The sequence below is a fragment of the Stylophora pistillata genome, chromosome 4 (assembly GCF_964205215.1).
Source record: "Stylophora pistillata chromosome 4, jaStyPist1.2, whole genome shotgun sequence".
Classification (NCBI taxonomy): Eukaryota; Metazoa; Cnidaria; class Anthozoa; order Scleractinia; family Pocilloporidae; genus Stylophora; species Stylophora pistillata.
The window spans coordinates 35,339,809-35,358,815 of record NC_142522.1 but is presented as its reverse complement, the minus strand read 5'-3'; the positions used below and the strand labels follow the sequence as shown (position 1 = coordinate 35,358,815).

The window sequence follows — 19,007 nt, the reverse complement described above, 5'->3', positions numbered from 1 at the left end:
TTCGGATATAGTAAGCGCTGTCACTGGTTGAAAGAGCGTGTTCATCAGAGATCAGAGTACAAAACACGGAGCTGAGCTAAAGCTGTTAAACCATCTTCCAATTTGTACAATGTCTGACCATTTCCTGGACTTCTCTCCAATTTTTTTCGCTAATTCAAAGTGAAATTTCTGAACTTGCAAGCCGGAGAGTAGCAACAGAAGAACCAAACAAAGAATTGTAAATGTTAAATTGCCAAGCGCCGTTACTGACGTTATCAAAACATGAGCAGAGACGAATTAGGAAATCACCAGAGAGAACCGAAATGGACTGTCGAGTTTTGAAGGTTCTCACACTCAGTTAGATTTGAAGCTTACTTACGATAACCCAAAATCTTGTAAAAAAGCAAACACTTTAATTCGGCCCGTTGTATAAGCAGATACAATATGTTCAAGATAAAAGAAAACCCGTTTATAATCTTGGCGATGACAACAACAGAAACACACTCCGATGAAGATTATTAGCCAAAACTAATAGCATTACACTACAGGAAATCAATAAATTTTGTGAAGCTGTGTTTTTTGTGGGTTTTGTAGTCAAACTCTACGAAAAATAAAAAAATGACCAAATTAAAAACACGCGCACAACCAAATTACATGTGGCTGTAATTAACACACCATGCCTATCGCTCTGAAGCAGAAGTTTAACTTTGAGAGCAACATCTAAATTGTTTATACATCTGAAAAAGGAAAAAAATTAACAAAATAACTCACTGGCAGCTACAAGCGCAAGTTATAATACCAACAGGAAAGAAGTAATCAGTATTTCCCGTGGGTCTCCAGGAATGCTCGTAGTTTAAGGAAGGACGAAGGTGCAGATTTGGCAATACTAGGGGTATTCCAGTCAAAACACTAACATAATTAATTGTCAATGTATCTGCTCTAGGTTTCACAGGAGGGCATTAAACAACGCCGTTGCGCTGTTTTCGTAGTCTTAATCAATCAGGAAATATTGCCATGAGATTGCTTAGATGTTTTAATAGACGGAAATTTTTTTAGGGCTATAAAAGCCTGACGCACTAGTTATATTCAAATTAGTCCCCTTTTTTTTGGGGGGGGGGGGGGGAAATCCACATTTTTGTACGAGCATTCCAGTCCTTAACATATATCAGTCCAAGGCGTTAAAATCCTTCGGGGAAACGCTCATTTTTTCCGCATCAACCTCTCCAAAGTAATAGCGCAGTTAAGAGATGAGGTTTCTGTGCACGGGTTTCATAATAATTGGCTTGTGTCCCATCTCGTTCAGATCGTTATCCTGAGTGAAGCCAAGGTTGTTGTTCTCTTGCTTGAAGTTTTTGCCACACTGTTCCATGGCGTAGACTTTGTTCTGTTTCTTCATTCGGATGACGACATTGATCAGAATGACATTGATAACAAGAAGGAGACAAAATCCGCCGGATGCCGCCATTACTGTGATTATGCCCATGTTGCTTTGAGTTTCAGCTAAATGGACGTAAAAAAAGAAAGCAAGTAAGTTGGGTCATGTGTAATGATTCACGATTGCTTCAGCAAATTATGTAAGGATCTTGTACAATAATTTGATGTTTTTTAGGTGTTTAGTAGCCTGTATCGAGATGGGAAAGTGTAGCAATTCTTTCGTGCTGATTCCATGGTCAATCTAACGAGGTCATCACAACGATTCATACAGGAGTTTGGAATATCTATCGACACCTACACTTTCCACATATGTATTCAGTAAATCGTTACCCGCGACTCACCACTTCCTCCAAAACTAATCCAGGTCAATCAAGCAAATCGATAAATGGCGCTAACTCACCTTCTTTCGTTTCCGTTCCGCTCGACTCTTTTTTGAAATTGATTGGTCCAGACGACATGTCGTACGCCTTAGTACTCTCAGAACCATATGCCTCGCGATCGCTTCTCCGTCCACGATAGCGGGAGCATCCCTGAAGGCAGCGGGAGCGGGCAGTGTTGCGATGGCAAGCCAGAACTTCACAGTGAAGATGCACTACTGGATGGTCTTCAATAAAACGGAACGCTTGAATACTAAAACGCTGTTTGGAGCTGATGGAGTACGAATAATTGAGGGTTGAATCCAGCTTACATCTGCAGCCAACAAAGAGGATTATTTGAATTTGAAGATGGACTTCTCTGACACCCACTAAATAATTAAAGTTTTGTACCTTCAAAACAACCCCACGAACAGAAAGTTAACGATCTTAGACATGGTTTGCTCTAGTTTAAGAATTTAATGAATGTAACCGGGAAATTACAATTCATCGACCCAACGTTTCGACACTCCTGCCGATTGCCTTCATCAGGGGTGATCTAATTGTTGCAACAAGGGTTCTTTTAATATGCTCACTAATTAGCAGCCCTTTCTTCTGACGAGGTGTAAATAGGCGTCAGGTAGTAAGCCGCCACCTGGTTGCCTTGAATTGTGAACTTTAATATATCAAAGACGATCTTAATAAAGCGTTTTTCGGTGGCTTGAGTTACGGCTGTTTATTGACCACTCAAATATTCGCCATCAGTTACCACATTCTTATCAAGTTTAAATGTATTCCAAAGAAACATTGTGAAATTATTCACGCCGCCAATTAGTGTTGGTAACTCCCAAAACGTTCATTGAGGGAGAACCTGCATTAACCTGCATTTCAGTAAGCGTTTTGCAGTGCTAGCGGATATTACCCTCTTTGTAAGAAGATATACTGAGGAACTGAGTACGGATCAGTAGTGGTGGTCGCCTTGCAGGTGTCGACAAAGAGAACCAAGTTAGACTGGTATGAACGGACCGCTAACTGAAGAAACAAGCGATCCCGAAGATGAACCGTGATTGGATAGTCATTATAGCTGTACGGTGTAAGATATCTGCCCGTCTTGAATAGATCCATTGTGAATGTGAAGTTACCATATCCACCTATGAAAATAAATTGAAATTTGCGGCCCTTCTATGATAGATCTGTAAATGTTATGAATCACGCGGCCAGGTTTTTGCCAGGAACAATGGCAGCATAATGACAGAAAATCCAGTAAAAGCTGAGCAAAAACTAAAAGTGAAAATGAAAAGCTCATTCGGTGTTTTTTCCCTTTTTCGTCTTTGCAGGTATGATCTCAGAAAGCAATAAAGGTCGTCAAATCACATCACACTGTTATGTGACGGCTGAAAGGGTACCATCGGGTTGGCAAAAAGACGAACCGAAGATTTATCAAATGAATGCTTCCCCTTGGAGGATATAAACTGGAGATGAACTGAGCATTGACTTTCTATAATAAAGCCGATGTTATTTTTAAAAACAAATGAAACTACATGATCATTTCCTTGTTAAAGGTTACCTTCCGAAGCTGTGAAATGGGTCTTCCAGATTTTGAAACTTGGATTTCGTAGCAAGGCCTTACGTCTATAACTGCAGTAGAAAAGAATTGACACGTTTTGTTCCCGAGTGATGATGTTGCCGGAGTAGGACTGAACACTTCGCACTTCGTTGTAGAAAGTTATCGCGTCCTCGCTTTCGTTATGCGTGGTTCCACAATCGTTGAGACTCGTGCGCAAAGATATGTGGGAATCATTATAAGACGCGCGGCATGACGAGTAAAGCAGTGCTAGCTTGTTTGGATCAAAGCCTTGAAAAGATTTTCTCTCCAGAAAGATAAACATGGCTTCACCAGTGCATTTCACCGTAATACCAGGTTCTGAAAAAAATGAAAATGTTAACCATAGAAGTTTTAGCGAAAGTCAGTCAGTTTTCTTTCTCTCTCTTTTCTTGTGTTTGTTTTGTTTTATTTATTTGTTTGTTTGCTGTTTGTTTTTTTGCAACCTTTGTTTATGCAAGGGACCGTGCGCTGTGACGACAGCGAGGCTCCGTAAAAGATAATTTCGAAAATGAACACAAATTCGTGGTAAGATTTTATCTTAAACAGCGTCAAACCTCCTCTACGACGTAAAATGTGAAGGCTTCCTTAAGTTCCAGGCAAATATTTTAAGTATTTTTTAGAAAAAAATTCCTTTCGGGACTTATGTTCTCAGACTACTTAACATTCGATGTTTTCCTGCTGCTGTTTCCTGCGTTCTCGCTGCTGTCGCCGTCTTGATTTGCGTAAGGTCCTTGATGGTTAATAGATAGTAGTTTGACGGATATCAAGTGTAAGCGTATTACAGAAAACTACGTAGTTAGCTTAAGGAATATTTTGTAAACGTATTAGAGAGAACTATGTCGTTAACTGAAATAATGTTTCGCACAAAATATTCCTTTCAATATGTTTTTTTTCTCTTTACCATGGCAAGTCTTGTTGTCAAAGCCCATCGTCACACCCTCTGGACATTTGCAGTAGTGACCTCCTGGTATATTTACACACTGGTGGGTGCAGCCGCCATTTTGAGTTTCGCATTCATTTATATCTAGTGGTAAAAATCAATAATCGTGGGAAAATGAAAACTAAATGAAAATTACAAATAAAATACTATGAAATTCTACCAGAATAAAAGGGACAGCTAATTTAAAACAAAAAATAGTGGCTTATATAGAACTTGGGAACGATAAGACACATTTATTATCTGAAAACAACGTTAAAAACTGGATAAATACCAAAAATCTCGGCCTACGATGATGACTCTTTAAACATTTCAATAAAAGATCTAGATCAAACATTAACGATTACGACATATGGAGCTCTATTCGTGAATAGCAAATCTCTCGCACAAAAGATAGAAAAAGTTCATTTAACATAAGGATTCATTGCGTATTCGGCTACTTCTCTATGTGTTATTAGAGGGAGCTATTGCGGTACAGTGAAATCTCTAACTTACCCAGACAATTCCTCCCATCCACCTCTAACCTGTATCCCTGACGACAAGTACAGTAATAACTTCCCCACGTGTTAACACAGTCATGCTGACAATTGGCAGGTAGGTGTAGTACAAATGGTGTACTGGATGCAGCAGGTGTTATCGAGGTAGCTGTCGCCTTAATGTTTAGCGAGTCTTTAAACAGTACGTAAGAACGAAGAACAGAGTGCAAGTTATCGTGTTTGGTTCCTCGAAATAAATGCTTGGGGTCAAGGAACTCAATAAGGGAAAGCATGCACCTTCCAAGCAGTAAGTTGAAACGTAAATTGATAAATAATTCTTATTAAGCAAATACACTTTTGAAATTTTTACACAGGATCCTTGTTGATGATGATATTCAATTGTTGGGGATAGATTATATGAACAGCAAAGCCAATTAAATCTAGTAGTTACGAAACCCGATAGACTTCTTGATTTATTTTTCTTTAGGTTTCTAGAGCTGACAAAGGACAAAATTCAAGCATTTCAATCACATCCTAGTTACTGACTAGTAGAGACTTCCTATTAATTTATCCACTCACAACGTTTGAACAGAAAAAAGCAGAAGATTGCGCACAATATAAACTAAAGAACTGTTGTTTTTCTCTTTTCCGTGTATTTTTTTCTTGGAGTAGTCCCCTCTATGAACTATTTAAAACACTTACTTGCACTTGTGTGTGGAGATGTTTGTAAAATGGAAGGAGAATAAATGGCTGGAGTAGCTCGCAAAGAAACTGAAATAAGAATAATAAGAACAACGAAATGAAATTTGCTACAAAAATAAATGACACGCTGATAAATTGATTTTTTTGTGAATTAGATAGAATAACAAATACAATGACAAAGTGAAAAAAAGGGGCACATTTGGATCCCATACCTGGTGTAGGTAAAATGGCGGTGACAGCTGAAGTGATGCCTAACAACAAACAGACGAGACTTCATGTTAGTTCCAGTCACCCGACTTAAATATGTTCACGTTGGTAAAATGAATTGGTACATTGTTCATAATTACAAGCAAGTCATTTAACGGCAATATATTAATCTTTCAGCTTGGCCAGACCCTGACCAAAGCTAGCTGGCTGTGCTGAATCGTGCAGTGCTGCCGCCATTCGCAGATAAAATGACGCAGACAAGGAAAATAAAAACCACTATTTAACAATTGTTCGCCGAAGGTTCAGTGAATATCGTTGAATAATCCCCGGCAGGTAATGTAAGGTGCTTTCGAATTATGTTCTAATTATCCGTTTTGATGTTGAAACCATTTTGATTATTCGTCTCAATCGAGATAAAGGGCCAGTTTCCATTAGAATTTGATTGGTTAATTTAATTTAATCAACAAAAACTCCATATCTTTCTTTTGAAAAGTGTTACTCCAAACTAAATAGCATCTTTTGTAGTCTTCGGAATTGACTATTCTTTATCAGGTAACACTGACAAAACGCGAGGCAGCCATTTTAAAATCTAGCGTACCTGCTATAATCACCTTGTACGAGATGAATATGGCGAGGTATGACGTAATCCTCGACCAATGAAAGCGCACATTTCCATAATCACCTAAGCAATTACACTAATTCTTAGTAATGATTCATATCTGGTGTGCTGCAGCATTGAATAAACGCACATCTCCCTTGAATTTTTTTTAGCCTGAATCAATGCATGCTGTTGGTAGGATACAGAAATATGCATTCACCTCGTGAAGAAGATACTTGGTAACTTCTGTAATACCAATAATGACTTCTTTTCTTCCGGCTCAGAATGGAAAGTGGCGTAGAGCATTCATCCACGTCTAGATTCATGGTAAAAGGAAATTTACAATTTGTATAGGCGGCTCACGCGTTTTAGTCTTAAAGTTTGAGGTTTGGTGAATGATACCTTAAAAAAATCATGGGTCTCGCAAATCTGAATTGATCTCGAAATCCCGCTAGTCTTTGCGACGAGTCACAAAGACTAGCGGGATCTCGAATCAAGAACCAAAGTTCTTGATACTGGCATTTTCACCCCGGCATAGCTGAGAGTAGACTAGAGTAGCCTTGAGTTAACATCATGACCGACGAAAGTCTATATAGCGGAATCGTTGTTAGAAAATATTGTAATGGAGAAACTAACAAAAAGCACAGGGGCGGATCCAGGAATTTTTTATTGGGGGTGTCCAAACTTTGGTTCAGAAAGGACTGTTGGACTCTTTTGAGGCAAATTACTTCTCTCCCACACTCCCCACACCCCCCTTCCACCAGTCGCGGTTGCACATTATAAAGTTGTTAGTGTCAGGTCTGATAGGGGGGGTCCGGAACCCCCCGGACACTCCCCCTGGATCCGCCACTGAAGCAATCAAAGGGAAGCAAAAGGGAATCGAAATTTCTACGCATCATGTTTTTGACATTAATGATATCTTACACTAACCTGAGTAAAGCGACAGTAAAGCTTTTGGTTAATATCGTTCTTGAATTTGCAAAACAAGGGCCTCGAGCACTTGCGATTCTCGGATGTTACTATTTACCGACCCTGCTTTAAGATGCCTTGAATTGCAACCGATTGTCAAATTTTAAGTAGTTAAAATAGGGAAATCAATAGAAAAAATAGCGTGGTTGTAAAATAGGTCACTTAGGTAACACTGAAATTGTCACTCTTCACAAAAAGCTTTTCAAACATATTTATGTTTCAATACAGTTTAGAGCATAAACAAGAACTACGCAGCTTTCTTGAAATTTCGATGCAACACGCTAAATCAGAGAGCGATATTCAATGCGGTAAATGTTGGCAACAACAAAGCAATTCTTACCTTTGCAACTGAGGGTATTCAAATAGGTTCCCTTGGAACAAACACCAATTTCGAAACGCCAGCTTTTGAAGGAACTGATTCCTGGGGAAGGCGGACCATCCGATGTACATCCGACACCCACCACAACACCACGGTCCATTGTAATAGAGTAGTTACCTTGCATACTGAGAACACGTTGAGGTAGGCGGAACGTTAGGGTGAATTGGTCGAAGGTAACGTCGCTCGAAGAACGCGTGTCAAGCTTGTAAATCACGTGACCCTCTACGACGATCCGTACAAACTTGGAGTGTCTTGGCCTCTTGATCTGTTTATATAGAAACAGTTATCTCACTTTGTCAGGGTTTGAAAACAATCCTTTTCTTGGACGGCGCATTCACAAAAGTAATGCTTTGTTTTAAGCTTAGAGTTTCCATTTAATCTGAGGGCTATGAATTCATCAGTTTTAATTATTTTCTTATCTTACTCTAGTTAAATTAAGTCTACATACTTATTTAGAGGTTAAAATCCAAGCTTAACTCAAGATGCTTCCTCACTGTTGGCCCGCTTTCATTTTGTTGTATAGCGGACTCATATAAAATTACTATCAGCTAATGGCCTCCTTCATGTCATAGACGTGTACCATCTTTAGTTGGCCGACACCATAAAATTCACGTTCAACTCAACAGGCCTACATGACTCCTGATATGCGTTTTCATGATATTGGACAGATGTCACACATGGACAACTCTTGAGCAAAAATAAATGAAACAGATCATGTTTCGACCTATGGATGAAAACAAATGTCCACTATTTCTTCAATTAAGTTCACCTGAGGATCGTATTTTGTCATTTGTACGTCGTTATCCGCGGATAAAAACTTGATTTAATTCCTTCATTTGGTATCAGATTGATACACTAGGACAAAAAAATCCAAAGGAATTTTCTTCATCCCTTAAATGTGGATTTTTAGCAAGCACTCAGTTGGTCAATAGAGCTTGATTGATATCTAGGCGGCACGGGTTTGAGTCCCTTCGAAGCCTAAATTTTTTTCAAGCTTCTTGTTTTGAAATCTCCCCGATTATAGCTTGCCTGAAAGATCATTTTCTTATTTTGTAGATTTTCATGAGATATTCTGGGCTTTTTCGCAAGAGAATCAAATTATTCACAACGCTGAATAATTTGATTATTCAGCGTTGTGAATAATTCCACTGGAGAACGGGCGTCTTGTTTCGCAAGTCACGAACCAAAGTGGTCTTTCAAGGGATAATCACCAATGGCTCATTAACTCCGCATTACCTGTTGGTCAAAAGTTATGTTGAAGTTCACAAATCCAAACCACTCTGGCCTCGACCAAGTTAACTGAGGAACCACAGGTGTACGAGAATACAACAACGGACTCGGAGTGTTGTCTAATGATTCATGAAAATCAAAATTGGTTTGCATAATAATAACAATAATAATAATAATAATAATAATAATTTTTAGCGTGGAGAAACACTTAGCTAGAAGCTAGTTTACAGGTTTTCCACGAAACAACTTAAACAAATTATTCAAATTGAAAATAACGTTGTTAAGAATCCCAACTGGCCAAAGGCAAACCAGTTGGCTATATTACAAGCATGGCCGAAGATTTGATACTCGGGGCTACCGTGAAACAAATCCAAGTAGTGGCCAGGGTGGGACTTGAACCCGGGAGCGGTGGATTGCAAGTCCGACACGCCGACCACTCGACCATGCTGCCTTCAAGAAGCTCGATAGAAATAAGATTCAAATCAGTAAATTAGATAATGCGACAGCTTCCATGCCAGCTCTTACTACTCAGTGGCGAATCTAGGGGAGGGGCATAGGGGCCCAGCCCCCCCCCCCTTCCCTCTTAGCTCAAGGTCTGGATCCGCCACTGCTATTGTACGCTATTTTTAAAATCGAAACTCCGGTCAGTTGAAAAATAATAGCTTGATAAATTGTGGCATTATCCGATCCCATGACAATACAATGTAGCTATATTCTAAGAAAAATTCCATAAATAAGGTGGTAATGAACTTAATTTGGACAATGAGTAAAGAGATCGAAAAAAATCCCTCACTTGATCCCACTAGTAGTGTGATGCATCTCTCCTCGGTTTCAATTCTGAAAAGTGAAGTAGCGAAGACATCAGTTGAAGACTTGCTAATGATGTTTATTGAAGTAATGATAATATTATTATTATTATTATTATTAATGCCATAATTATGTGCATAGCAGAGTTCTATTACAACTCAATACACGACTGGCTTCGTAAGAAGGAACAACAACAAAAAACGAAACAAACACACAAACAAAAAACAATTTCCTTACTTGTCAAATTAAGAAAATTGTTTCATGAAATTAAACGCGTTTTGAAGACGACTAAAAGTCTACCTTCGTAGGATATAACCGTTCTGTTCAATTACTGGGTTTGGAGATGATACGGGAGATCATTTTAAATAGCCTTAATGCTGCTTATTTCTTGATTAAGTTGTAAAAGTGAATTTTTGCCAACTAACCCATAGTTATCCATTGCTTTGAAACAAAATATGTGTCTTCCTTTCTGTGATAACCGCGGATTCCATGATACGTTTTTGTAATAGACAGTGTCCCCTATTTGATCAGTGTAGTTCAGGAGGGAGGAAATAACCATGTAAAGTGGTGTGACGGTAATGATCTCGGAAATTCTAGAAAAAAAGTTAAGTTTAGGAGTTCTTGAATGGGCAATACTACAATCTAAAAAAATTGTATAACATCTGTTTTGCTACAGCTATCTCAAGAAATTCAAGCATCAAGTCTCAATACCTTGAACCTTCTGTTCTTCTAAACTTAAAGCAGCGTGTTTAAGCATGGGCATAGCATATCAATGTCTCATTAATTTTTATATTTTACTTATCTTTGTAAATCAAGATAATCTCAGCCAACGAAATGAGAAGAATAGGTGTGATGAGTTCACCTAAAATGAAAATGCCTCTTGTTGCATGTCATTCACCTTCAGTATTATTTTGAGAGTAGTTACACAAACCTTCTTGAAGAGTCGATATGTTTTGCTTCAATAGTGCAAGAAAACGTATTACCATTTGACACTTCTTCACACGAACCATCATTTGGGCTTTGGCCGATAAGGACTGGGGCCCTGTTGCACGGACCGGAAGATGGACTCACGTAAACAAGAAACTGAAGGCCCACCTGACTGAAAGGAGTGGCGCTTTGGAAATTTGTAGTCGAGGCTGGGAAGTCCTCTAGGGTGATGGCTACTGCATGCCAACCAAGAGCAGCATTGCTGTAGAGACTCAGAGTGCATTTTTCCTTTGCACAATGAAACAGAAAGAAATTTTAACAAACTTAACGAACTGAGGGATTTGTTTACACTCATATGGGCGTATAGCCAAGCGTTAAGACATAAAATATCATGGTTAATACATTGAGGCGTTGGTATTTATTTGACTCGCAGTATCTTTAAGGATGGTAAAGAGAAATCTATGAATTAAACAGGGCACAAAAAAGCTTCGTGACTCTGATTACGCTTTTTAATTTTTGAGGTACCTCGTCCAGTGCTCCACTTTTAAAACTATGACAAACACCACCGCACTCTCTCTGAGAATCATTTGACCATCGACAACGGACTTTATCACCATCTGGGTCCTCAGCAGGAATAGTGATCGTTTTCGGACAGCCTTGCTGGTGTCGCACGATGGGAGATAATGCTGAGATTGGAGAGGAGTTGATTTTGCCGATATCTGGCCGCACGGTCAGGTTGGCAGTGGTCGAGAGAAACCAATTGCCTCCCCCGTTTGTGAGCGAAATCCAACAGCAGCTTGAGTAACTGAATACAAAAATAAAAAACAAAAACAAAAAAAAAAACAAACAATAACATTTACATTTTATTTTTGCCACATTATCACCTCTAGCATCACAAGCGAATTTTAGTTCCATCCAGGGGGAGTGCAACAACTTTATTTATCTATTTTTTAAAATTAGTTAGTTATTTGGATATGATGATATGTTATGACTGTAGAAGATAGTCTACCTGCGTGTGATGTCGTTCATGTACACGTGAATTTCTCTTCAAGTGAGCTTGAAGGGCAACCAAGACCAGAATTTTGCTCAGAGATTACAAAACTGCATACTAAAGGAAAAGAAATGAAAGGTCTAAAAGCAAAATAATAACTTGTTTTAACTCGCCTTATGAGCCAGGGTCCTTCATCCGGGAAAGTGTACTCAAAACTGTTTTCACCTTGTGTCCAGTCCTCTTGGACACTAAAGTCTGTGCAGTGATATCCTGTATCTGCCACTCTCATTCTTGAATAATATCTTTTGTCGTGATGTGCCCTCCAGCTCTCTCCTCCTCCCACGATGCCCTGGTTGGCAACCACTGAATTGTCACAGTAGTACGAATTGGAAAAGGATCTTCGGAAACCCATCCGGAAATTAAAAATCACCTAGAAATTAAATAAACCACCTTACTTGGTGTCTACTATAGATGTTTTCGCTATTATTTCAACAATCTAAAGTGCTCCACTCTTAAAATGAGCAACGTTGCCTGATTTGAAAGTATTGTGTTGAAAACGGCAACCGAAAAAATGCTCCAAAAACACTTGATAGGAAGACATTTTATCGCACTGATGTTTTTCGCGAACTAATCCATGTGAAAAGCTGAAAAAACATTCGAAGGATCCATTTATCAAATAAAATTATTAGCAAACAAGATTGACAAAACTACTCTTGCGTCAAAATTTGGTTAATAAAACCCAAAGTGACAGGCATTATTATTATATTTCACAATCAGTTAAGATAGTTCTCTCCTTAAGTAAACGTTTACTTCCAACACCCTTTAGAATGGATTTCCGAAAAAACCCGGAAGTTTTCATTAATTGTAAGAATTCAAGTGCTCTTGGAATTGTAGGCCTTTTATTATGACCACTTGTTTGCTTTTCTCCTCAACGAACAGAAAAATATGCACATAACTGACGTTGGTATTTTCTATCTATCAAACGATGGAAACATAATGGGACATGAAATTTTGGGGGAAATTCAACACAAGAGCGTAATGTGCTATACATTATTTACCTTAGCTGAAAAAGCCGATTTCTAATGTCATACAGTGTTACTCTATTTATAGGAGCACGAGAAAACATAATGCGATTTTACTCGATGAAGGTTGAGCGCTCTAGACAATGGACAAAAATTTTGGTAAACAACGGGAAAGCTAAATATACGCTGCCATGCGTTCTCTTGCTAATTATTATTGATACAGTACAACTTTGATCCTGCCCTTCGCATTCTTCAAATTCTCGTGAAACTAGTTGCCGAATTCCAAGCTAAGAGTTTTGAAATTGGAAAACGAATAAGTACGTAGTGCGACGTTTGCATCAAATGAACATCAGAAGGTATGAGAAGTCCGAAAATCTTTCTTTCTGAGCAGCAGTTTTTTTTCACTCAAGGTTTGGTCTCTTTCATAGAAATAAGACTTGATTCTCTCTTCAGAATTTTTACTCTAACTTTCCATAAAATTTATGAAACGGAAAAATGCTACAACAGCGGAGATCGATAAAAGCTCTTGAACAATACCAAATATTGGGATCAGATATTTGGCCGTAAGTAAATATAGTGTAACTCCACTCGAAACAATCAGTAAACTAATGCTTATGGTATGTCCCGACCTTTACGACGCTTACCTAAGTTCAAGATTTTTCAACCTATGTATTAACAAATCCGGCAAAATTATATTGAATCCATATAAAACAAGTCTTAACACAGTAGACTACGAAATGAGAAAAAGCTTATTTACAACGCTTAGTATTCTGGTGTCAATTTTTTTGTCTTTATTTTCAATCCTCGTTTGAGATTAGTTTCACCCGTGCAATATTTTTTCGTTTACCTTGTTCGTAATATTTCCATCCGGCTTCCAGGTTACGATCCCACCGCGAAAATGCGATGCCATCGTCTGACGTAAAAACGTCGCTACGATAAAACTCAGGATCAGGGAAGAAAACATTTTGCCAAATGATTTCGCAGCTGCAACGAACTGACGCGCTGCGCAATAAGGCGTTGACTGATATAAGGTTCTTTTTCGTTAGTTCATGTTTATTTTTAAACCATCTATCTGTTCCAAGAAATGGTGCTGTTTACACAGAGTGAAAAAACGTCCAAAGACAAAAAGTGATGGAGAAACTAATTAAAGTACAGAAGAATCAATCAATCAAACAATCATTTAGTGAGTGTTTTTTCATTCTGCAAAACAATTGCATCATGCAGCAACAATAACGCGTAATTAAGAAGTTTATACACATCACACACTGGGCCAAAATAACGTCAAACTGGACAATTGACCAAGGACAGTTAAGATACCATGGTTCATCTCAAAACGTTCCAAACGTTATTGCACGTCTCGTATTGAAGGCGGCAAATAGCCAAGAGGAATGATCTGTTTACGTCGTCTACTAAGGTCATTATTCATAACCAAGGAGTGGGTGGGGGGGGGGGGGTTTCCGATCGACTCAGTTAATTTCTTTAGTCCCCCCTTTATACTCTTTTGGCGACTACTGATCCCCCTCTGTTTCCCTAATAACCCCAAAATTCCCCTCCTCCCCCTCGACCCCACCCCATCCCACCCCACCCCGACCAGGCGCTAAATAATAACTGGTCCCTAAGTTCACAAAGAAGATAAATGAGGTGAGCAATGATTTCTTCGCTTGACTACCCGATAGAGACCTCTATCTTAATCTATAGGCTAACACAACGTCCGTCTAAGGGAAGGGAAGCGACTGTTATAAAAAGGTTTTGGTACTAGCCATACAGGTTTAATAATTTCTGAAGAAATACCGAAAATCTTAACTTCATCGGCAGACAAAGGGGACTCGGCTTAGCTAGTTAATATAATACACCTTGTGCAATTCTATGTGACATGTATTAGGCCCGTCTTGGAATACACAAGTCCTGTATTCCACCGTTCTCTACCAAACTACATCAGCGAAGATTTGAAACGGATCCAAAGAAGAGCACTCAGAATCATCTATCCTGACCTGTCATATAGTGTAGCACTAGAAACAGCTGGCCTACCGAAACTTCACGTGAGGAGGGAAAAAATTTCAACCAATCTGTTTGATGAGATAGTCACTAACCCCACCCATAGACTCCACAGCCTCCTTCCCCAAAGGAAGAGTTGTAGATACGCACTGAGGCGCAAAAGTGATTTCACTCTCCCCATATGCAAAACCGAGCGCTTGAAGAACAGTTTTATTTTTAGCCATAATTATAAGATGTAGACAATTTTCCTTCTTTCTTAACGACGAAGTTGTAATATTTTTAAACCTCCTTTTTATCATCTGTATTTGTAAATATTCCGTAATTCAGCCTATGGCTGCAAGGTGTTTATAATAAAGTATAGTATCTATCTATCTATCTATCTATCTATCTATCTATCTATCTATCCACCTTCGTTAAATTGCACGAATAGAATATTTGTATTCTGCTTTGCAGTTCAAGAAAGACAAGACAGACGGGAGTGGAGAGCTTTTGCTGCTGCTCTATATGCCAGGAGGCATAATGGACAAGATAGCTAAATAGATAGCTTTGCAGTTCATGATGTTTGAGCTGGTTTTACAATTGCTGATGTCTTGTGGACAGCGAATCCATCGAGATGTCGATGAAGTCATCAGTCTCCTCTCTGTCAACGTATGAGGTGATCAGCGGTGTCACCAGATAAAAGCCCAACCCTCGACCAATCACAACAGCGCTGAACAGCCACGTGTTGTATGTCATAGTGATCAACATCAGGAAATATGCGAAGAAAAGCTCGGCCGAAAAAAGACACGTCTTTAAAAACTGAGTGAATGTTTCTGACCTGAAAGTTAAATGTTTTTGGTTTACAAGAAAGAAAAACAGAACGTATTTCTGCAATAATTTGATGACCATGTAAATGTTCAAAAGGCTCTGTCAGAAAAAAAAATTCCAACGGGAGACGATTTTGTGCATAAAAATGTTGAAAAGGAAAGTTTAGGTCAGCGGTAAGTCAGGTTATGTTCACATCACAACTGCTGATAATCTAAACTTGCCCTTTTTTGATTGGCTTCGTTCCTGTTTTTTTTTTTTTTTTTGTCTGTTTGTGTATGGTTTTTTTTCAGGATGTTTCATTAAAAATTTGTAGAGATTTTACAGGTTTATTTGCTATGCGAATATCGGAAAGAAATGTTATATCTTATACAAATAACTTCTGATTTTTTCAATAGGGCGCTGAGTAACCGACCAATCTCCTAGTAAGTTGAATTAACGAAAACCTTACCTAGTATATTCAGAATGAATCCTATTTTTCATCTTAACATCATCTCGTCGTCTTTCTTTCTGGTTTTTAAGGCGTGATCGTAGATACACGTGTAATCCTATTGTACATTCGTAGAGCACAGCCAGCGCCAGAACTGCTACTATAGAGCCACTAACACCTGCAAATATAAGAATATTCTTTGGTTGTGTAAACTGAAAATGTCCGGGATAAAATGTGATATTTTGATATTTACTTCTGGGTCAGTCCTTCTTCTCGTGATTCACATTGATTTTCTGCGGCTTAAACTTTACGGCAAGTTTGGCAAGACAGTAATTCTCTTATCACAGTTCCCAAATTACGCTTTTCAGAAGTAAGTTACAAAGAAAAACAGTTTAAGCAACTTATCGAAATTAAAGCACTAACATTGATAAATCAAGTGCGTAATTTGAAGAAAATGTACAAGAGGCAGAATCATATTATCATAAAAAATTGGGGAGTTTTCATGTTCATTTTTTTTTTTTAGGCCCTTTCTCATTAATTTATTCAATTGTTTATTTTTAATCGGATATAGGCTAATTTTGTGCGTTAATTGAAACGGCAAGATTCCTTACTTGCTCAGGTTGACATTAACAGACTATCTAAGGAAAAGTCGTGATTTGGAAATCGCTTTAGAAATCTAATTATAGTGTCCGAACTAAAATATCTCTGTTTCTGCTAAACTAAAGGACATGTGTCCGGTCTTGATCCAATTTGAAGCATCCGTCCTGCTCAAGAGCTCTGGTCTTCCCACGCACGCTCTCGATCGCTTACAATTGCGTGTTGTTTCCCATAAGCTGTTGAAAAACAGGTCAGCGCCGATTTCTTTTTGCAATTGTAAGTTTATTTCAACCATTTTGTCCCTGGCCGAGTTGTCCCTCGGTGATCTTCGACATATCTTCTTGTCCGAACACATGCATCCGGCCACTTTTAAACACTGGAACTTTCTCAACAATAAGACTTTCTTAAGTAGATCACCCATTTTTACCCCACTTGTACGAAATGCATTAAAACTCAAACGATCGTGGACAATCCCAATGAAACTGACAGAATCGATCAATGTTGAAGGAAAGCCCGAATATGAACCATCAAAACCTCTCGTCCTTCCTTGTTTGTTAAGCAAGAGAAAAATAAGATAGTAGGCGAGAATGCTTAACTCATTTTCTCTAGATTCTTTATATCCTTTCAATATCATTCGCTCACGGTACTTGTCCCTACCGAACTAGGAGACATTTTGGGTTTCTTTTACGTCAAATCTTGAATCATCATTTGTCCAAACTTTTCTTTTAAAAATCAACCACCAGACAATATTTTTAGTATCACAAGGATGTCCTCTTTGATTTAAGAGCGATGGAAGATGGTCATCCTCTTTTACAGGTAAGTAATTCGGATATATATTTTTTATCCTATACATTTCTTTGTATTCGTTTCTCCGCAATCCTTAAAGGCTTGGTGAGGTGAAATATGATCGATGTCTCCGATTTCTGGTAATGATATGAAATAGAGATCTGCTTTGGGAGAGCGATAACGTGAATTTTGGACAGAATCACACGATAAGACCCAACACAAGGCCATTTAAAACGTCTTGTAATTACCCATCACCGGACTACTGTTAAACTACTTTTGTTTACGAGACCACAGAAATGCTTCTTTCTCAATCATTCTTTCTCTCTAAATACTAGATGGAACAGGAAACATAACCTCTGCATTTATATAATCATTTACTAATTGAATTCAACGAAAAGGGCTGCTTTCCTGAAATGCAGCCTGGTGAGATGCTTAGTGATTGTTCAATTTCGTTCAAAAGATTTCTTACCTTAATATATATCTTACAGTTAATTAGCTAACAGCATTTCTGAGTTGGACTGAAAATCTCTGTTCAATTTAAAGAAGAGCTGAAGAGATGAAGCTCCGGAAAGTTTTATTATCTTGTGTATATACGTGAAGCATATGAGAGCTGATCAGAATCTGGTAACATACAATGTGTTCCACTTTCGCGTGCGACGAGACTTTCCCACGGATGACCTATGCGATTGTTAGTGTTGAAAGCTCGGGGCGTATAAAATTGGCTAAACTAGTAATAAATATATGTTATTGCATGATTCAGCGTTTGGGCCGGATGTTCCATTACGATACTTGTATTATGCTTGCGAAAACACTGCACCTAAAAAGCACGAATCATGAACGATAAGACCCCACGGCTTTTTTCCCACATATTTACATAATCAGCGATTTTCTCAAGTTTCGCATTCTTAAAGGCGAATCTTTTTGTGTCGGGAAAGCTTCCATAAACTGCCACTTACGCTTAACTGATGGTGGTTTGTGGATGCTTAGCCACATGGTTAATACATTTTGGATGATAAAGCGGTGTTTGCAATACACTGCATAAGTATATTGCGATCTTCGTGAAAGCGATACTAAAACACACTTTTGCGGGTCCATTTGGCGAGACGGATGCGTAAAGGAATTCCGTCAGTTTTATTGCCAAAACTACCAATATCCGTTGTTCTCTCAGTTGGACCCTACAAAATTTATTTCAGAGTGTGTACACATCTGCAAAATCACAACATATATGACTGCGCAAAAACGGCAAAAGCCAAAAACGAAAAAAACTAATACATTAACATCGTAGTCCTCAAGACTACTTAACAAATTACTTATTTAGAAAACAATCTTAACTGAATTAACTAATAATACATAAATGGTTTACTAACCTGATATCGTCGTAACTCTCCATTGTTCAAAAATTATGGGCATTTGACGAAGCTCGGTCGTGAAATACATCTGAAAGGTCAGAAGCAGATAGCTTTATTACAGAAATTATACTTGACACCACGCTTTTAGCTGCGCTTTTCTGTTCGTCCATGTATGAAAATGCTTTGTTACGGCATCTATAATCCTCAATTTTTCAGACTATTCATTTTCAATGCGTATTACTTCCATCTTGGACCATTTTACATTCCTTTTTTCCTTGTTCTTACCTCTTTTGGGTTGTTGTGCACTCTGAAAAGCAATTGCTTTTAGGTTTCCCCTCGGTATCACGACTTAGGTCAATCAAGGTTTTGTAAATTTGCCAATTCGTCTGTTATATTTACAAGTCACACGTCAGTGGCACTCGAGTTACA

At 38.4% G+C, this 19,007-nt stretch overlaps 2 protein-coding genes across 2 annotated transcripts; both read right to left on the bottom strand.

The window, feature by feature from the left end:
- Positions 1–370: 370 nt before the first annotated feature.
- On the bottom strand, positions 371–13,627 carry LOC111327814 (uncharacterized). The gene is made up of 17 exons (XM_022932097.2): positions 13,465–13,627; positions 11,769–12,025; positions 11,130–11,409; positions 10,609–10,892; positions 10,103–10,270; positions 9,664–9,707; positions 8,877–8,989; positions 7,602–7,905; positions 6,513–6,608; positions 5,700–5,738; positions 5,488–5,556; positions 4,805–4,978; positions 4,274–4,396; positions 3,334–3,690; positions 2,689–2,917; positions 1,814–2,103; positions 371–1,479 (listed from the first exon to the last, which is right to left on the bottom strand). The coding sequence occupies exons 1-17, from the start codon at positions 13,579–13,581 to the stop codon at positions 1,220–1,222; spliced, it is 3,204 nt and encodes a 1,067-aa protein (XP_022787832.2). The 5' UTR covers positions 13,582–13,627; the 3' UTR covers positions 371–1,219.
- Positions 13,628–14,443: 816 nt separating this feature from the next.
- On the bottom strand, positions 14,444–19,007 carry LOC111327871 (protein SLC31A2-like). Its single transcript, XM_088755741.1, has 4 exons — positions 18,864–19,007; positions 18,597–18,666; positions 15,868–16,024; positions 14,444–15,429 (listed from the first exon to the last, which is right to left on the bottom strand). Exons 2-4 carry the CDS (start codon positions 18,664–18,666, stop codon positions 15,186–15,188), a joined length of 471 nt encoding a protein of 156 aa, XP_088611867.1. The 5' UTR covers positions 18,864–19,007; the 3' UTR covers positions 14,444–15,185.